Source organism: Leptodactylus fuscus, chromosome 8, assembly GCF_031893055.1.
Source record: "Leptodactylus fuscus isolate aLepFus1 chromosome 8, aLepFus1.hap2, whole genome shotgun sequence".
Lineage (NCBI taxonomy): Eukaryota > Metazoa > Chordata > Amphibia > Anura > Leptodactylidae > Leptodactylus > Leptodactylus fuscus.
Genome location: NC_134272.1, coordinates 46,841 through 65,246, shown reverse-complemented (window position 1 = coordinate 65,246; position 18,406 = coordinate 46,841). Strand labels below are relative to the sequence as shown.

The 18,406-nt window shown below is 54.5% G+C and overlaps 2 protein-coding genes across 3 annotated transcripts in view; both read right to left on the bottom strand.

Annotated features, from left to right (window-relative positions):
* RNF123 (ring finger protein 123) overlaps nucleotides 1-3,160 on the bottom strand; it is a 100,253-nt gene extending 97,093 nt beyond the window's left edge. For both annotated transcript variants that reach the window (XM_075285101.1, XM_075285100.1), the window contains exon 1: nucleotides 3,089-3,160. The gene's annotated coding sequence lies outside the window, so the exon portion shown is untranslated. The remainder of the gene's footprint in view (nucleotides 1-3,088) is intronic.
* Nucleotides 3,161-6,245: 3,085 nt separating this feature from the next.
* TERF2IP (TERF2 interacting protein) lies at nucleotides 6,246-17,326 on the bottom strand. Its single transcript, XM_075285661.1, has 3 exons — nucleotides 15,652-17,326; nucleotides 8,948-9,060; nucleotides 6,246-6,857 (listed from the first exon to the last, which is right to left on the bottom strand). Exons 1-3 carry the CDS (start codon nucleotides 17,282-17,284, stop codon nucleotides 6,459-6,461), a joined length of 2,145 nt encoding a protein of 714 aa, XP_075141762.1. The 5' UTR covers nucleotides 17,285-17,326; the 3' UTR covers nucleotides 6,246-6,458.
* Nucleotides 17,327-18,406: the final 1,080 nt, after the last annotated feature.

Here is an 18,406-nt window from a genome sequence, read left to right as displayed (position 1 = left end):
CCTCTCCGCACTCCCCGGGCCCCCTCCTCTCCGCACTCCCCGGGCCCCCTCCTACTCCTCTCCGCACTCCCCGGGCCCCCTCCTACTCCTCTCCGCACTCCCCGGGCCCCCTCCTACTCCTCTCCGCACTCCCCGGGCCCCCTCCTCTCCGCACTCCCCGGGCCCCCTCCTACTCCTCTCCGCACTCCCCGGGCCCCCTCCTCTCCGCACTCCCCGGGCCCCCTCCTCTCCGCACTCCCCGAGCCCCCTCCTCTCCGCACTCCCCGAGCCCCCTCCTACTCCTCTCCGCACTCCCCGGGCCCCCTCCTACTCCTCTCCGCACTCCCCGGGCCCCCTCCTACTCCTCTCCGCACTCCCCGGGCCCCCTCCTCTCCGCACTCCCCGGGCCCCTTCCTCTCCGCACTCCCCGGGCCCCTCCCTCTCCGCACTCCCCGGGCCCCTCCCTCTCCGCACTCCCCGGGCCCCTCCCTCTCCACACTCCCCGGGCCCCTCCCTCTCCGCACTCCCCGGGCCCCTTCCTCTCCGCACTCTCCGGGCCCCTTCCTCTCCGCACTCTCCGGGCCCCTTCCTCTCCGCACTCTCCGGGCCCCTTCCTCTCCGCACTCCCCGGGCCCCTTCCTCTCCGCACTCCCCGGGCCCCCTCCTCTCCGCACTCCCCGGGCCCCCTCCTACTCCTCTCCGCACTCCCCGGGCCCCCTCCTACTCCTCTCCGCACTCCCCGGGCCCCCTCCTCTCCGCACTCCCCGGGCCCCCTCCTACTCCTCTCCGCACTCCCCGGGCCCCCTCCTACTCCTCTCCGCACTCCCCGGGCCCCCTCCTCTCCGCACTCCCCGGGCCCCCTCCTTCTCCTCTCCGCACTCCCCGGGCCCCCTCCTACTCCTCTCCGCACTCCCCGGGCCCCCTCCTACTCCTCTCCGCACTCCCCGGGCCCCTTCCTCTCCGCACTCCCCGGGCTCCTTCCTCTCCGCACTCCCCGGGCCCCTTCCTCTCCACACTCCCCGGGCCCCCTCCTCTCCGCACTCCCCGGGCCCCCTCCTCTCCGCACTCCCCGGGCCCCCTCCTCTCCGCACTCCCCGGGCCCCTTCCTCTCCGCACTCTCCGGGCCCCTTCCTCTCCGCACTCCCCGGGCCCCTTCCTCTCCGCACTCCCCGGGCCCCCTCCTACTCCTCTCCGCACTCCCCGGGCCCCCTCCTACTCCTCTCCGCACTCCCCGGGCCCCTCCCTCTCCGCACTCCCCGGGCCCCTTCCTCTCCGCACTCTCCGGGCCCCTTCCTCTCCGCACTCCCCGGGCCCCCTCCTACTCCTCTCCGCACTCCCCGGGCCCCTTCCTCTCCGCACTCCCCGGGCCCCTTCCTCTCCGCACTCCCCGGGCCCCTTCCTCTCCGCACTCCCCGGGCCCCCTCCTACTCCTCTCCGCACTCCCCGGGCCCCTTCCTCTCCGCACTCCCCGGGCCCCTTCCTCTCCGCACTCCCCGGGCCCCTCCCTCTCCGCACTCCCCGGGCCCCTCCCTCTCCGCACTCCCCGGGCCCCTTCCTCTCCGCACTCTCCGGGCCCCTTCCTCTCCGCACTCCCCGGGCCCCCTCCTACTCCTCTCCGCACTCCCCGGCCCCTTCCTCTCCGCACTCCCCGGGCCCCTTCCTCTCCGCACTCCCCGGGCCCCTTCCTCTCCGCACTCCCCGGGCCCCCTCCTCTCCGCACTCCCCGGGCCCCCTCCTCTCCGCACTCCCCGGGCCCCCTCCTACTCCTCTCCGCACTCCCCGGGCCCCCTCCTACTCCTCTCCGCACTCCCCGGGCCCCCTCCTCTCCGCACTCCCCGGGCCCCCTCCTCTCCGCACTCCCCGGGCCCCCTCCTCTCCGCACTCCCCGGGCCCCTTCCTCTCCGCACTCCCCGGGCCCCTCCCTCTCCGCACTCCCCGGGCCCCTCCCTCTCCGCACTCCCCGGGCCCCTCCCTCTCCGCACTCCCCGGGCCCCTTCCTCTCCGCACTCTCCGGGCCCCTTCCTCTCCGCACTCTCCGGGCCCCTTCCTCTCCGGGCCCCTTCCTCTCCGCACTCCCCGGGCCCCTTCCTCTCCGCACTCCCCGGGCCCCTTCCTCTCCGCACTCCCCGGGCCTCTTCCTCTCCGCACTCCCCGGGCCCCCTCCTCTCCGCACTCCCCGGGCCCCCTCCTACTCCTCTCCGCACTCCCCGGGCCCCCTCCTACTCCTCTCCGCACTCCCCGGGCCCCCTCCTCTCCGCACTCCCCGGGCCCCCTCCTACTCCTCTCCGCACTCCCCGGGCCCCCTCCTACTCCTCTCCGCACTCCCCGGGCCCCCTCCTCTCCGCACTCCCCGGGCCCCCTCCTTCTCCTCTCCGCACTCCCCGGGCCCCCTCCTACTCCTCTCCGCACTCCCCGGGCCCCCTCCTACTCCTCTCCGCACTCCCCGGGCCCCCTCCTACTCCTCTCCGCACTCCCCGGGCCCCTTCCTCTCCGCACTCCCCGGGCCCCTTCCTCTCCGCACTCCCCGGGCCCCTTCCTCTCCGCACTCCCCGGGCCCCCTCCTCTCCGCACTCCCCGGGCCCCCTCCTCTCCGCACTCCCCGGGCCCCTTCCTCTCCGCACTCTCCGGGCCCCTTCCTCTCCGCACTCCCCGGGCCCCTTCCTCTCCGCACTCTCCGGGCCCCTTCCTCTCCGCACTCCCCGGGCCCCTTCCTCTCCGCACTCCCCGGGCCCCTTCCTCTCCGCACTCCCCGGGCCCCCTCCTACTCCTCTCCGCACTCCTCGGGCCCCTTCCTCTCCGCACTCCCCGGGCCCCCTCCTACTCCTCTCCGCACTCCCCGGGCCCCCTCCTACTCCTCTCCGCACTCCCCGGGCCCCTTCCTCTCCGCACTCTCCGGGCCCCTTCCTCTCCGCACTCCCCGGGCCCCCTCCTACTCCTCTCCGCACTCCCCGGGCCCCTTCCTCTCCGCACTCCCCGGGCCCCTTCCTCTCCGCACTCCCCGGGCCCCTTCCTCTCCGCACTCCCCGGGCCCCTTCCTCTCCGCACTCCCCGGGCCCCTTCCTCTCCGCACTCTCCGGGCCCCTTCCTCTCCGCACTCCCCGTCACTCACCCGCTTCGGCTCAGCCTGTGCTCTGCGCTCCTCAGTCTGCCCTATCTCCGCCCTCTGTAATAAGCCCCGCCCACACGACCGCATCCTGTTTTTTTCAACCAACTTTATTCAGGGTGTTCATGTGACATCACTGCGCGGAGACCAAGAAGCCTACAACTCCCGGCATGCAACTGCTTCCTGATAGCGACGCTGTAGAGAGACCCTGGGGAGTCACGTGTTATATCATGTGGGGGAGTCACGTGTTATATCATGTGGGGGACGGGGCTGCTATTTGTCCTGCTGGGTCCTGGACACTTGGTCTATATTCACATAGTACGCAGAGATTACTGTGGACTCGGTGATACTTGCGGCTATTCTAACTGTTTGCCCGCCTGTATATCACAGCCCGTATAGAGAACATGTATATATATATAACCCCTCTATATCATACTGAGTATATACTCTACTCACTGCTGCCCTCTAGTGTCAGCCATCATCAGAAGGATATATATATATATATATATATATATACAGCTCTATATAGTGAGCGCAGCTCTGGAGTATAATACAGGATAAGTAATGTAATGTATGTACACAATGACTGTACCAGCAGAATAGTGAGCGCAGCTCTGGAGTATAATACAGGATAAGTAATGTAATGTATGTACACAGTGACTGTACCAGCAGAATAGTGAGCGCAGCTCTGGAGTATAATACAGGATAAGTAATGTAATGTATGTACACAGTGACTGTACCAGCAGAATAGTGAGCGCAGCTCTGGAGTATAATACAGGATAAGTAATGTAATGTATATACAGTGACTGTACCAGCAGAATAGTGAGCGCAGCTCTGGAGTATAATACAGGATAAGTAATGTATGTACACAGTGACTGCACCAGCAGAATAGTGAGCGCAGCTCTGGAGTATAATACAGGATAAGTAATGTAATGTATGTACACAGTGACTGCACCAGCAGAATAGTGAGCGCAGCTCTGGAGTATAATACAGGATAAGTAATGTAATGTATGTACACAGTGACTGTACCAGCAGAATAGTGAGCACAGCTCTGGAGTATAATACAGGATAAGTAATGTATGTACACAGTGACTGTACCAGCAGAATAGTGAGCGCAGCTCTGGGGTATAATACAGGATAAGTAATGTAATGTATGTACACAGTGACTGTACCAGCAGAATAGTGAGCGCAGCTCTGGAGTATAATACAGGATAAGTAATGTAATGTATGTACACAGTGACTGTACCAGCAGAATAGTGAGCGCAGCTCTGGAGTATAATACAGGATAAGTAATGTAATGTATGTACACAGTGACTGTACCAGCAGAATAGTGAGCGCAGCTCTGGGGTATAATACAGGATAAGTAATGTAATGTATGTACACAGTGACTGTACCAGGAGAATAGTGAGCGCAGCTCTGGAGTATAATACAGGATAAGTAATGTAATGTATGTACACAGTGACTGCACCAGCAGAATAGTGAGCGCAGCTCTGGGGTATAATACAGGATAAGTAATGTAATGTATGTACACAGTGACTGCACCAGCAGAATAGTGAGCGCAGCTCTGGAGTATAATACAGGATAAGTAATGTAATGTATGTACACAGTGACTGTACCAGCAGAATAGTGAGCGCAGCTCTGGAGTATAATACAGGATAAGTAATGTATGTACACAGTGACTGTACCAGCAGAATAGTGAGCGCAGCTCTGGAGTATAATACAGGATAAGTAATGTAATGTATGTACACAGTGACTGTACCAGCAGAATAGTGAGCGCAGCTCTGGAGTATAATACAGGATAAGTAATGTAATGTATGTACACAGTGACTGTACCAGCAGAATAGTGAGCGCAGCTCTGGAGTATAATACAGGAGAAGTAATGTAATGTATGTACACAGTGACTGTACCAGCAGAATAGTGAGCGCAGCTCTGGAGTATAATACAGGATAAGTAATGTAATGTACACAGTGACTGTACCAGCAGAATAGTGAGTGCTGCTCTGGAGTATAATACAGGATAAGTAATGTAATGTATGTACACAGTGACTGCACCAGCAGAATAGTGAGCGCAGCTCTGGAGTATAATACAGGATAAGTAATGTAATGTATGTACACAGTGACTGTACCAGCAGAATAGTGAGCGCAGCTCTGGGGGATAATACAGGATAAGTAATGTAATGTATGTACACAGTGACTGTACCAGCAGAATAGTGAGCGCAGCTCTGGAGTATAATACAGGATAAGTAATGTAATGTACACAGTGACTGTACCAGCAGAATAGTGAGCGCAGCTCTAGAGTATAATACAGGAAATGTAATGTATGTACACAGTGACTGCACCAGCAGAATAGTGAGTGCTGCTCTGGAGTATAATACAGGATAAGTAATGTATGTACACAGTGACTGTACCAGCAGAATAGTGAGCGCAGCTCTGGAGTATAATACAGGATAAGTAATGTAATGTATGTACACAGTGACTGCACCAGCAGAATAGTGAGTGCTGCTCTGGAGTATAATACAGGATAAGTAATGTAATGTATGTACACAGTGACTGCACCAGCAGAATAGTGAGCACAGCTCTGGAGTATAATACAGGATAAGTAATGTAATGTATGTACACAGTGACTGCACCAGCAGAATAGTGAGCACAGCTCTGGAGTATAATACAGGATAAGTAATGTAATGTATGTACACAGTGACTGTACCAGCAGAATAGTGAGCGCAGCTCTGGAGTATAATACAGGATAAGTAATGTAATGTATGTACACAGTGACTGCACCAGCAGAATAGTGAGCGCAGCTCTGGAGTATAATACAGGATAAGTAATGTAATGTACACAATGACTGTACCAGCAGAATAGTGAGCACAGCTCTGGAGTATAATACAGGATAAGTAATGTAATGTATGTACACAGTGACTGTACCAGCAGAATAGTGAGCGCAGCTCTGGAGTATAATACAGGATAAGTAATGTAATGTATGTACACAGTGACTGTACCAGCAGAATAGTGAGCACAGCTCTGGAGTATAATACAGGATAAGTACTGCTTTGGATTTTAGGTTTCTTACATTATAATAACTTTACTAAAACATTTTTTCTTTTTATAACTTGTAGAAAAATATACGATTAAATCACAAATTATAAAGACAAATGGACACCCCGAGGGAGGCGGAGCCAGGAACTCCACCCACACACAGTACACAGAACTTGCTGACATTTCCTGCTTTGTATTTTTGAGGATAACTGGGAGACCCCTTACACATGGCAGCCATTTTGGGTGTCACTCAGCTTTCTTTGAAGCAGATACAATAGAACAGTTGGACTCCGGAGGAGGGCCCTGTGAAGTGATGGACGCAGAATAATGGCAGAGAACACCGTCTAACCAGCCAGGAAGGCCACTCTTTTAGCTACATTGTCTGCACCATATTTCCTAGCCAGCTGGGGGCGCAGCGCTGCATCACTGTTCTGCAAGTCTACATCGTCTTTACGCTGCCAGATAGGGAAACCATCAGGCCGCCGGCCAGTGCGCAGGAAGTGTCTGGTGCTGCCCACCTCTCCATTGTTCTTGAGAAGGGCCTGAGTGACCTGGCAGATGTCCAGACTAAACTCTCTCATCATGTCGGTCAGGGCGTCCTGCAGTCCCTCACTGTCTGGGCTGGAGGTCACGTCATCCTCCTGCATCTGGGTGCCTGCGCTCTCAGAGTCCGCCCCCATCACAAAGTCTTTTAGGCTGATGCCCGAAACCTTCACCTGACAATCAGAATAGTCATCATCCACCTGTCAGGAAAGAGTGAGAGAGAGTCAGCAACACAGACATGACCGCAGCGAACAGTATCACAACCCAGCTGGAAACCAAGATGATGACGTGGCAGCTCAGAACAACCCCAGTGACATCACTGCAGAGTCTAATGACTGATATACAACATATCCTACCCCAGTAACGTCTGTACATCCTATATTATACCTCAGAGCTGCGCTCACTATTCTGCTGGTACAGTCACTGTGTACATACATTACATTACTTTTCTTGTATTATACTCCAGAGCTGCGCTCACTATTCTGCTGGTACAGTCACTGTGTACATACATTACATTACTTCTCCTGTATTATACTCCAGAGCTGCGCTCACTATTCTGCTGGTACAGTCACTGTGTACATACATTACTTATCCTGTATTATACTCCAGAGCTGCGCTCACTATTCTGCTGGTGCAGTCACTGTGTACATACATTACATTACTTATCCTGTATTATACCCCGGAGCTGCGCTCACTATTCTGCTGGTGCAGTCACTGTGTACATACATTACATTACTTATCCTGTATTATACTCCAGAGCTGCACTCACTATTCTGCTGGTACAGTCACTGTGTACATACATTACATTACTTATCCTGTATTATACTCCAGAGCTGCGCTCACTATTCTGCTGGTACAGTCACTGTGTACATACATTACATTACTTATCCTGTATTATACCCCAGAGCTGCGCTCACTATTCTGCTGGTGCAGTCACTGTGTACATACATTACATTACTTATCCTGTATTATACCCCGGAGCTGCGCTCACTATTCTGCTGGTGCAGTCACTGTGTACATACATTACATTACTTATCCTGTATTATACTCCAGAGCTGCGCTCACTATTCTGCTGGTGCAGTCACTGTGTACATACATTACATTACTTATCCTGTATTATACTCCAGAGCTGCGCTCACTATTCTGCTGGTACAGTCACTGTGTACATACATTACATTACTTATCCTGTATTATACTCCAGAGCTGCGCTCACTATTCTGCTGGTGCAGTCACTGTGTACATACATTACATTACTTATCCTGTATTATACTCCAGAGCTGCGCTCACTATTCTGCTGGTGTAGTCACTGTGTACATACATTACTTATCCTGTATTATACTCCAGAGCTGCGCTCACTATTCTGCTGGTACAGTCACTGTGTACATACATTACATTACTTATCCTGTATTATACTCCAGAGCTGCGCTCACTATTCTGCTGGTGCAGTCACTGTGTACATACATTACATTACTTATCCTGTATTATACCCCAGAGCTGCGCTCACTATTCTGCTGGTACAGTCACTGTGTACATACATTACATTACTTATCCTGTATTATACTCCAGAGCTGCGCTCACTATTCTGCTGGTGCAGTCACTGTGTACATACATTACATTACTTATCCTGTATTATACTCCAGAGCTGCGCTCACTATTCTGCTGGTACAGTCACTGTGTACATACATTACATTACTTATCCTGTATTATACTCCAGAGCTGCGCTCACTATTCTGCTGGTACAGTCACTGTGTACATACATTACTTATCCTGTATTATACTCCAGAGCTGCGCTCACTATTCTGCTGGTACAGTCACTGTGTACATACATTACATTACTTATCCTGTATTATACTCCAGAGCTGCGCTCACTATTCTGCTGGTACAGTCACTGTGTACATACATTACATTACTTATCCTGTATTATACTCCAGAGCTGCGCTCACTATTCTGCTGGTACAGTCACTGTGTACATACATTACTTATCCTGTATTATACTCCAGAGCTGCGCTCACTATTCTGCTGGTACAGTCACTGTGTACATACATTACATTACTTATCCTGTATTATACTCCAGAGCTGCGCTCACTATTCTGCTGGTACAGTCACTGTGTACATACATTACATTACTTATCCTGTATTATACCCCAGAGCTGCGCTCACTATTCTCCCAGCATCCCCTGCATGTCCAGTGTCTTGCTCTGCTGATTTGCCCAAGTACTAGAGGATTGTCGGAGAGCGGCCCACACACTTCCTTGCGGTATTGTTAGATTTCGCTCGCTTATGATACTACCTCAAACTCCATATTGGCGAGCTTGAATATTTGTAGGTCTTCCGAGTTATCACTTTCCAGGTTTTTCTGGGGGCTGAGCGGCGATGCACCGGCTGCTGCTGATACTGTATTAGCTAAAAAAAATACAGACATGTGAGCCCAGGGAAACCATCAGTAATGGAGACACACGAGCCCAGGGAAACCATCAGTAATGGAGACACACAATCACAAGGAAACCATCAGTAACAGAGCTGACAGGAGGTTTGGTAGTATGTGGCTTTGCTAGGGCTGCAGTTACTTCCTAATGGGCTGGGTCACAGAGGTCGGACCCCTATACTTGGCAGTGAATGGTATATCCCAGAGACGTGGCACCAGTGTGTGCCCTGAGACACCAGCAGGAGGCAGCACCAGCCCTTTAAGGAGACCTCCAAGAAGAAGACGTGAAGAGGCCCCATTAGCCTCAGGCCATGTGATGAGATGTGGCAGTGCGGGGTGTGGTACGTTTGGTCTGGGTAGCTGTGGCTGTATATAGGGGTGTGGTACGTTTGGTCTGGGTAGCTGTGGCCCTATATAGGGGTGTGGTACGTTTGGTCTGGGTAGCTGTGGCTGTATATAGGGGTGTGGTACGTTTGGTCTGGGTAGCTGTGGCCCTATATAGGGGTGTGGTACGTTTGGTCTGGGTAGCTGTGGCCCTATATAGGGGTGTGGTACGTTTGGTCTGGGCAGCTGTGGCTGTATATAGGGGTGTGGTATGTTTGGTCTGGGTAGCTGTGGCCCTATATAGGGGTGTGGTACGTTTGGTCTGGGTAGCTGTGGCTGTACATAGGGGTGTGGTACGTTTGGTCTGGGTAGCTGTGGCCCTATATAGGGGTGTGGTACGTTTGGTCTGGGTAGCTGTGGCCCTATATAGGGGTGTGGTACGTTTGGTCTGGGTAGCTGTGGCCCTATATAGGGGTGTGGTACGTGTGGTCTGGGTAGCTGTGGCTCTATATAGGGGTGTGGTACGTTTGGTCTGGGTAGCTGTGGCTCTATATAGGGGTGTGGTACGTTTGGTCTGGGTAGCTGTGGCCCTATATAGGGGTGTGGTAGGTTTGGTCTGGGTAGCTGTGGCTCTATACAGGGGTGTGGTACGTTTGGTCTGGGTAGCTGTGGCCCTATATAGGGGTGTGGTACGTTTGGTCTGGGTAGCTGTGGCCCTATATAGGGGTGTGGTAGGTTTGGTCTGGGTAGCTGTGGCCCTATATAGGGGTGTGGTAGGTTTGGTCTGGGTAGCTGTGGCCCTATATAGGGGTGTGGTAGGTTTGGTCTGGGTAGCTGTGGCCCTATATAGGGGTGTGGTACGTTTGGTCCGGGCAGCTGTGGCTCTATATAGGGGTGTGGTACGTTTGGTCTGGGTAGCTGGGGCTCTATATAGGGGTGTGGTACGTTTGGTCTGGGTAGCTGTGGCCCTATATAGGGGTGTGGTACGTTTGGTCTGGGTAGCTGTGGCCCTATATAGGGGTGTGGTACATTTGGTCTGGGTAGCTGTGGCCCTATATAGGGGTGTGGTACGTTTGGTCTGGGTAGCTGTGGCCCTATATAGGGGTGTGGTACATTTGGTCTGGGTAGCTGTGGCTGTACATAGGGGTGTGGTACATTTGGTCTGGGTAGCTGTGGCCCTATATAGGGGTGTGGTACATTTGGTCTGGGTAGCTGTGGCCCTATATAGGGGTGTGGTACGTTTGGTCTGGGTAGCTGTGGCCCTATATAGGGGTGTGGTACGTTTGGTCTGGGTAGCTGTGGCACTATATAGGGGTGTGGTACGTTTGGTCTGGGTAGCTGTGGCACTATATAGGGGTGTGGTACGTTTGGTCTGGGTAGCTGGGGCTCTATATAGGGGTGTGGTACGTTTGGTCTGGGTAGCTGGGGCTCTATATAGGGGTGTGGTACGTTTGGTCTGGGTAGCTGGGGCTCTATATAGGGGTGTGGTACGTTTGGTCTGGGTAGCTGTGGCTCTATATAGGGGTGTGGTACGTTTGGTCTGGGTAGCTGTGGCTCTATATAGGGGTGTGGTACGTTTGGTCTGGGTAGCTGTGGCTCTATATAGGGGTGTGGTACGTTTGGTCTGGGTAGCTGTGGCCCTATATAGGGGTGTGGTACGTTTGGTCTGGGTAGCTGTGGCTCTATATAGGGGTGTGGTACGTTTGGTCTGGGTAGCTGTGGCTCTATATAGGGGTGTGGTACGTTTGGTCTGGGTAGCTGTGGCCCTATATAGGGGTGTGGTACGTTTGGTCTGGGTAGCTGTGGCTCTATATAGGGGTGTGGTACGTTTGGTCTGGGTAGCTGTGGCTCTATATAGGGGTGTGGTACGTTTGGTCTGGGTAGCTGTGGCTCTATATAGGGGTGTGGTACGTTTGGTCTGGGTAGCTGTGGCTCTATATAGGGGTGTGGTAGGTTTGGTCTGGGTAGCTGTGGCTCTATATAGGGGTGTGGTACGTTTGGTCTGGGTAGCTGTGGCCCTATATAGGGGTGTGGTAGGTTTGGTCTGGGTAGCTGTGGCCCTATATAGGGGTGTGGTAGGTTTGGTCTGGGTAGCTGTGGCTCTATATAGGGGTGTGGTACGTTTGGTCTGGGTAGCTGTGGCTGTATATAGGGGTGTGGTACGTTTGGTCTGGGTAGCTGTGGCTGTACATAGGGGTGTGGTACGTTTGGTCTGGGTAGCTGTGGCTGTATATAGGGGTGTGGTACGTTTGGTCTGGGTAGCTGTGGCCCTATATAGGGGTGTGGTACGTTTGGTCTGGGTAGCTGTGGCTGTATATAGGGGTGTGGTACGTTTGGTCTGGGTAGCTGTGGCTCTATATAGGGGTGTGGTACGTTTGGTCTGGGTAGCTGTGGCTCTATATAGGGGTGTGGTACGTTTGGTCTGGGTAGCTGGGGCTCTATATAGGGGTGTGGTACGTTTGGTCTGGGTAGCTGTGGCTGTATATAGGGGTGTGGTACATTTGGTCTGGGTAGCTGTGGCCCTATATAGGGGTGTGGTACGTTTGGTCTGGGTAGCTGTGGCTGTATATAGGGGTGTGGTACATTTGGTCTGGGTAGCTGTGGCACTATATAGGGGTGTGGTACATTTGGTCTGGGTAGCTGTGGCTCTATATAGGGGTGTGGTACGTTTGGTCTGGGTAGCTGTGGCCCTATATAGGGGTGTGGTACATTTGGTCTGGGTAGCTGTGGCTCTATATAGGGGTGTGGTACGTTTGGTCTGGGTAGCTGGGGCTCTATATAGGGGTGTGGTACGTTTGGTCTGGGTAGCTGTGGCTGTATATAGGGGTGTGGTACATTTGGTCTGGGTAGCTGTGGCTCTATATAGGGGTGTGGTACGTTTGGTCTGGGTAGCTGGGGCTCTATATAGGGGTATGGTAGGTTTGGTCTGGGTAGCTGTGGCTCTATATAGGGGTATGGTACGTTTGGTCTGGGTAGCTGTGGCCCTATATAGGGGTGTGGTACGTTTGGTCTGGGTAGCTGTGGCCCTATATAGGGGTGTGGTACGTTTGGTCTGGGTAGCTGTGGCTCTATATAGGGGTGTGGTACGTTTGGTATGGGTAGCTGTGGCCCTATATAGGGGTGTGGTACGTTTGGTCTGGGTAGCTGTGGCTCTATATAGGGGTGTGGTACGTTTGGTCTGGGTAGCTGTGGCTGTACATAGGGGTGTGGTACGTTTGGTCTGGGTAGCTGTGGCCCTATATAGGGGTGTGGTACGTTTGGTCTGGGTAGCTGTGGCTGTATATAGGGGTGTGGTACGTTTGGTCTGGGTAGCTGTGGCCCTATATAGGGGTGTGGTACGTTTGGTCTGGGTAGCTGTGGCCCTATATAGGGGTGTGGTACGTTTGGTCTGGGTAGCTGTGGCCCTATATAGGGGTGTGGTACATTTGGTCTGGGTAGCTGTGGCCCTATATAGGGGTGTGGTACGTTTGGTCTGGGTAGCTGTGGCTGTATATAGGGGTGTGGTACGTTTGGTCTGGGTAGCTGTGGCCCTATATAGGGGTGTGGTACATTTGGTCTGGGTAGCTGTGGCCCTATATAGGGGTGTGGTACGTTTGGTCTGGGTAGCTGTGGCCCTATATAGGGGTGTGGTACATTTGGTCTGGGTAGCTGTGGCCCTATATAGGGGTGTGGTACTTTTGGTCTGGGTAGCTGTGGCTGTACATAGGGGTGTGGTACATTTGGTCTGGGTAGCTATGGCTGTACATAGGGGTGTGGTACGTTTGGTCTGGGTAGCTGTGGCCCTATATAGGGGTGTGGTACGTTTGGTCTGGGTAGCTGTGGCCCTATATAGGGGTGTGGTACGTTTGGTCTGGGTAGCTGTGGCTGTATATAGGGGTGTGGTACGTTTGGTCTGGGTAGCTGTGGCCCTATATAGGGGTGTGGTACGTTTGGTCTGGGTAGCTGTGGCACTATATAGGGGTGTGGTACATTTGGTCTGGGTAGCTGTGGCCCTATATAGGGGTGTGGTACGTTTGGTCTGGGTAGCTGTGGCTGTACATAGGGGTGTGGTACGTTTGGTCTGGGTAGCTATGGCTGTACATAGGGGTGTGGTACGTTTGGTCTGGGTAGCTGTGGCCCTATATAGGGGTGTGGTACGTTTGGTCTGGGTAGCTGTGGCTGTACATAGGGGTGTGGTACGTTTGGTCTGGGTAGCTGTGGCCCTATATAGGGGTGTGGTACGTTTGGTCTGGGTAGCTGTGGCTCTATATAGGGGTGTGGTACGTTTGGTCTGGGTAGCTGTGGCTGTATATAGGGGTGTGGTACGTTTGGTCTGGGTAGCTGTGGCACTATATAGGGGTGTGGTACGTTTGGTCTGGGTAGCTGTGGCTGTATATAGGGGTGTGGTACGTTTGGTCTGGGTAGCTGTGGCTGTACATAGGGGTGTGGTACGTTTGGTCTGGGTAGCTGTGGCCCTATATAGGGGTGTGGTACATTTGGTCTGGGTAGCTGTGGCCCTATATAGGGGTGTGGTACGTTTGGTCTGGGTAGCTGTGGCTGTATATAGGGGTGTGGTACGTTTGGTCTGGGTAGCTGTGGCCCTATATAGGGGTGTGGTACGTTTGGTCTGGGTAGCTGTGGCCCTATATAGGGGTGTGGTACGTTTGGTCTGGGTAGCTGTGGCCCTATATAGGGGTGTGGTACGTTTGGTCTGGGTAGCTGTGGCCCTATATAGGGGTGTGGTACGTGTGGTCTGGGTAGCTGGGGCTCTATATAGGGGTGTGGTACATTTGGTCTGGGTAGCTGTGGCACTATATAGGGGTGTGGTACGTTTGGTCTGGGTAGCTGTGGCCCTATATAGGGGTGTGGTACGTGTGGTCTGGGTAGCTGTGGCACTATATAGGGGTGTGGTACGTTTGGTCTGGGTAGCTGTGGCCCTATATAGGGGTGTGGTACGTTTGGTCTGGGTAGCTGTGGCCCTATATAGGGGTGTGGTACGTTTGGTCTGGGTAGCTGTGGCCGTATATAGGGGTGTGGTACGTTTGGTCTGGGTAGCTGTGGCCCTATATAGGGGTGTGGTACGTTTGGTCTGGGTAGCTGTGGCCCTATATAGGGGTGTGGTACGTTTGGTCTGGGTAGCTGTGGCTGTACATAGGGGTGTGGTACGTTTGGTCTGGGTAGCTGTGGCCCTATATAGGGGTGTGGTACGTTTGGTCTGGGTAGCTGTGGCTCTATATAGGGGTGTGGTACGTTTGGTCTGGGTAGCTGTGGCTGTATATAGGGGTGTGGTACGTTTGGTCTGGGTAGCTGTGGCACTATATAGGGGTGTGGTACGTTTGGTCTGGGTAGCTGTGGCTGTATATAGGGGTGTGGTACGTTTGGTCTGGGTAGCTGTGGCACAATATAGGGGTGTGGTACATTTGGTCTGGGTAGCTGTGGCTGTACATAGGGGTGTGGTACGTTTGGTCTGGGTAGCTGTGGCCCTATATAGGGGTGTGGTACATTTGGTCTGGGTAGCTGTGGCCCTATATAGGGGTGTGGTACGTTTGGTCTGGGTAGCTGTATATAGGGGTGTGGTACGTTTGGTCTGGGTAGCTGTGGCCCTATATAGGGGTGTGGTACGTTTGGTCTGGGTAGCTGTGGCCCTATATAGGGGTGTGGTACGTTTGGTCTGGGTAGCTGTGGCCCTATATAGGGGTGTGGTACGTTTGGTCTGGGTAGCTGTGGCTCTATATAGGGGTGTGGTACATTTGGTCTGGGTAGCTGTGGCACTATATAGGGGTGTGGTACGTTTGGTCTGGGTAGCTGTGGCCCTATATAGGGGTGTGGTACGTTTGGTCTGGGTAGCTGTGGCCGTATATAGGGGTGTGGTACGTTTGGTCTGGGTAGCTGTGGCCCTATATAGGGGTGTGGTACGTTTGGTCTGGGTAGCTGTGGCTGTATATAGGGGTGTGGTACGTTTGGTCTGGGTAGCTGGGGCTCTATATAGGGGTGTGGTACGTTTGGTCTGGGTAGCTGTGGCCCCATTTTGGGGTGTGGTACGTTTGGTCTGGGTAGCTGTGGCCCTATATAGGGGTGTGGTACGTTTGGTCTGGGTAGCTGTGGCCCTATATAGGGGTGTGGTACGTTTGGTCTGGGTAGCTGTGGCCCTATATAGGGGTGTGGTACGTTTGGTCTGGGTAGCTGTGGCTGTATATAGGGGTGTGGTACGTTTGGTCTGGGTAGCTGTGGCTGTATATAGGGGTGATGTGGCCCCCAGGACGCACCTTCTTCTCCTTCAGACGAAGGGCCAGCATCTTCCTGCACAAGCATTAGGGTGACATCTGTGGCCCTTGTCCGGTTTGCGCTTCCTCCTGGGTGGACACTGTCACCCCCTTTACTGGTTGCACCCCCACTTTCCACCTCTCTGGGGTCTTGTTGGAGACTTTTCAGGGCTGTGTCGGGGGGTGGCAGGTGCTGGGCTATGGTGGTGGCATCTCCCTGCTGGCCAGTGCTGGTCTTGTGGGCTCTCTGGCCCGGTGCCCTTGGGGGCGGCTTATACAGGTGCTTGTGCCACATGATGTACCTGGTGTAGCGGCATTTCATGGCCTGCCACGTCCTCCTCAGCAGCTGCTCCTGCTCCAGCTCCTTCCACAGCAGGGTCCCCGTCACCGTCCTCTTGGGCCCCTCATTCTCCAGGACATATTCTAATATGGCAATGTCTTCCTGCCGGCTAAATGGCTGCCTCCCTAAGGATAAGCTGTGACTTGTAGTCCGCCTCTTACTGGCCACGGCCCCTGCTGTCTGAGCTTCATCATCTACTATCTGCATAGCTCCAGGCCCATCCTGCCTGACTGAAGCCCTGGGGAGACATGTTGTAGGGGCCCCTGTGGTGGAGGGCACGGGGTCACGTGATGCAGGGGCCCCTGTGGTGGAGGGCATGGGGTCACGTGATGCAGGGGCCCCTGTGGTGGAGGGCACGGGGTCACGTGATGCAGGGGCCCCTGTGGTGGAGGGCACGGGGTCACGTGATGCAGGGGCCCCTGTGGTGGAGGGCACGGGGTCACGTGATGCAGGGGCCCCTGTGATGGAGGGCACGGGGTCACGTGATGCAGGGGCCCCTGTGGTGGAGGGCATGGGGTCACGTGATGCAGGGGCCCCTGTGGTGGAGGGCACGGGGTCACGTGATGCAGGGGCCCCTGTGGTGGAGGGCACGGGGTCACGTGATGCAGGGGCCCCTGTGGTGGAGGGCACGGGGTCACGTGATGCAGGGGCCCCTGTGGTGGAGGGCACGGGGTCACGTGATGCAGGGGCCCCTGTGGTGGAGGGCACGGGGTCACGTGATGCAGGGGCCCCTGTGGTGGAGGGCACGGGGTCACGTGATGCAGGGGCCCCTGTGGTGGAGGGCACGGGGTCACGTGATGCAGGGGCCCCTGTGGTGGAGGGCACGGGGTCACGTGATGCAGGGGCCCCTGTGGTGGAGGGCACGGGGTCACGTGATGCAGGGGCCACAGTAGAGGAGTTGGGGCCACAGGACTCAGGGGTCTCAGTAGAGGTAATGGGGTGACCTGATACAGAGGCTTCTCCTATAGGATTAGTGGGCGGGTCTTTTCCAGGTCCCAGGTCACATGGTGTAGGGCTGGCCCCCGCGGAGCCCCCTGCTTCCTTCCTCGGCCTCTTGCTGAGGGGCCCCTCGGTGTTGGGCTCCAGCAGGCGGTAGCCCCGCGGGGACAGTCTCCGGTTGCTGCGGACACAGTCGGTGATGTAGTGACAGGCTATGTACTGGACGCCCCGAACCTGCCCGGGCTCTGCCAGAAGGAAGGCCCCCGGCTCCTGCACACGACACATGACCCCTCCGCCATGAGTGATGAGCGGCGACAGCTGCCGCTTCAGGGGCCCCGGCCGCACGTAGAAGCGCATAGGGCCCAGGTCTGTGACAAACAGTGAACGGGAGTGTAACGGGCGCTCCGGCGCGGCCATCTTGCTACACCCTCAGCGCACGAATATGACGTCATGACACCGCGACCCGCCACACAAGAGCTGCGATACCAGAGCGAGGCACAGCGTCTCCATGGCAACGGGATCTGGCCAGCCTGACCAATAGGTACTCGTTATAAGAACAGACCACGCCTACGACTGCCATAGACCACGCCCAGAGCCGCTTCCCTTCAGGCTTTGGTCACACAGGAGGATTCGCTGCGGTTTGTCCCCTGTCCTCGGCTCTTTGTTCTTTCAGGAGTTTTTCTCGCTCTTGTATTTTTGTGGTACTTTAACCCCTTCCCGCCCATGGCATCTTTCCTTTTGGACTCCCCTCCTTCTAAACCCCATCACTTTTTTATTTCTCCGCTCCCAGAGCCATACGAGGGCTTATTCTTTGCGGGACAGATTCTTCTTCCTGATGCCACCATTACTTATTCTGTACAATGTCCTGGGAAGCGGGAAAATAATTCAGAATGGGGGGATTTGAAGAAAAACTGCATTTCTGCGACTTTCTTACGGGCTTTGGTTTTACGGCGTTCACTGCGCAGCCACAATGACCTGTCCCCTGTATTCTGAGTTTCGGTACGGTTCCAGGGATAACAAATTTATATGGTTTTATTTACATTTTAACCCCTTAAAAAAAATACAAAACTGTGTTAAAAAATTTTTTCTAAAAGTCGCCATATTCTGACAGCCGTAACTTTTTTCTACGTCCATGTACGGGGATGCAGAGGGCGTCGGTTTTTGCGGGGTCGGGTGTACTTTTTATTTCTACCATTTTCGGGAATTGCTTTTGCTTTGATCACTTTTTATTCAAATTTTTATCAGAATCAAAACAGTGAAAACACGTTGGTTTGGCACTTTTGACTATTTTTCCCGCGACGGCGTTTACGGAAAAGGAAAAATATTTGTCTAGCTTTGTAGAGCCGGCGATTTTGGACACGGTGAGACCTAACATGTAGGGGTGTCACAGTATTTACCGTATTTTTCGGACTATAAGACGCACTTTTTTCCCCAAAATTTGGGGGGAAAAGAAGGGTGCGTCTTATAGACCGAATGTGG

Bases quoted from the DNA above. Each gene is read 5' to 3' on its own strand.
- TERF2IP (XM_075285661.1), bottom strand. From the start codon at position 17,284: ATGCGCTTCTACGTGCGGCCGGGGCCCCTGAAGCGGCAGCTGTCGCCG. The intron at 9,061-15,651 runs GTGCGTCCTGGG...TATTTTTTTTAG, and splicing joins TTCGTCTGAAGGAGAAGAAG to CTAATACAGTATCAGCAGCA. The intron at 6,858-8,947 runs GTAGTATCATAA...CTTTCCTGACAG, and splicing joins TCGCCAATATGGAGTTTGAG to GTGGATGATGACTATTCTGA.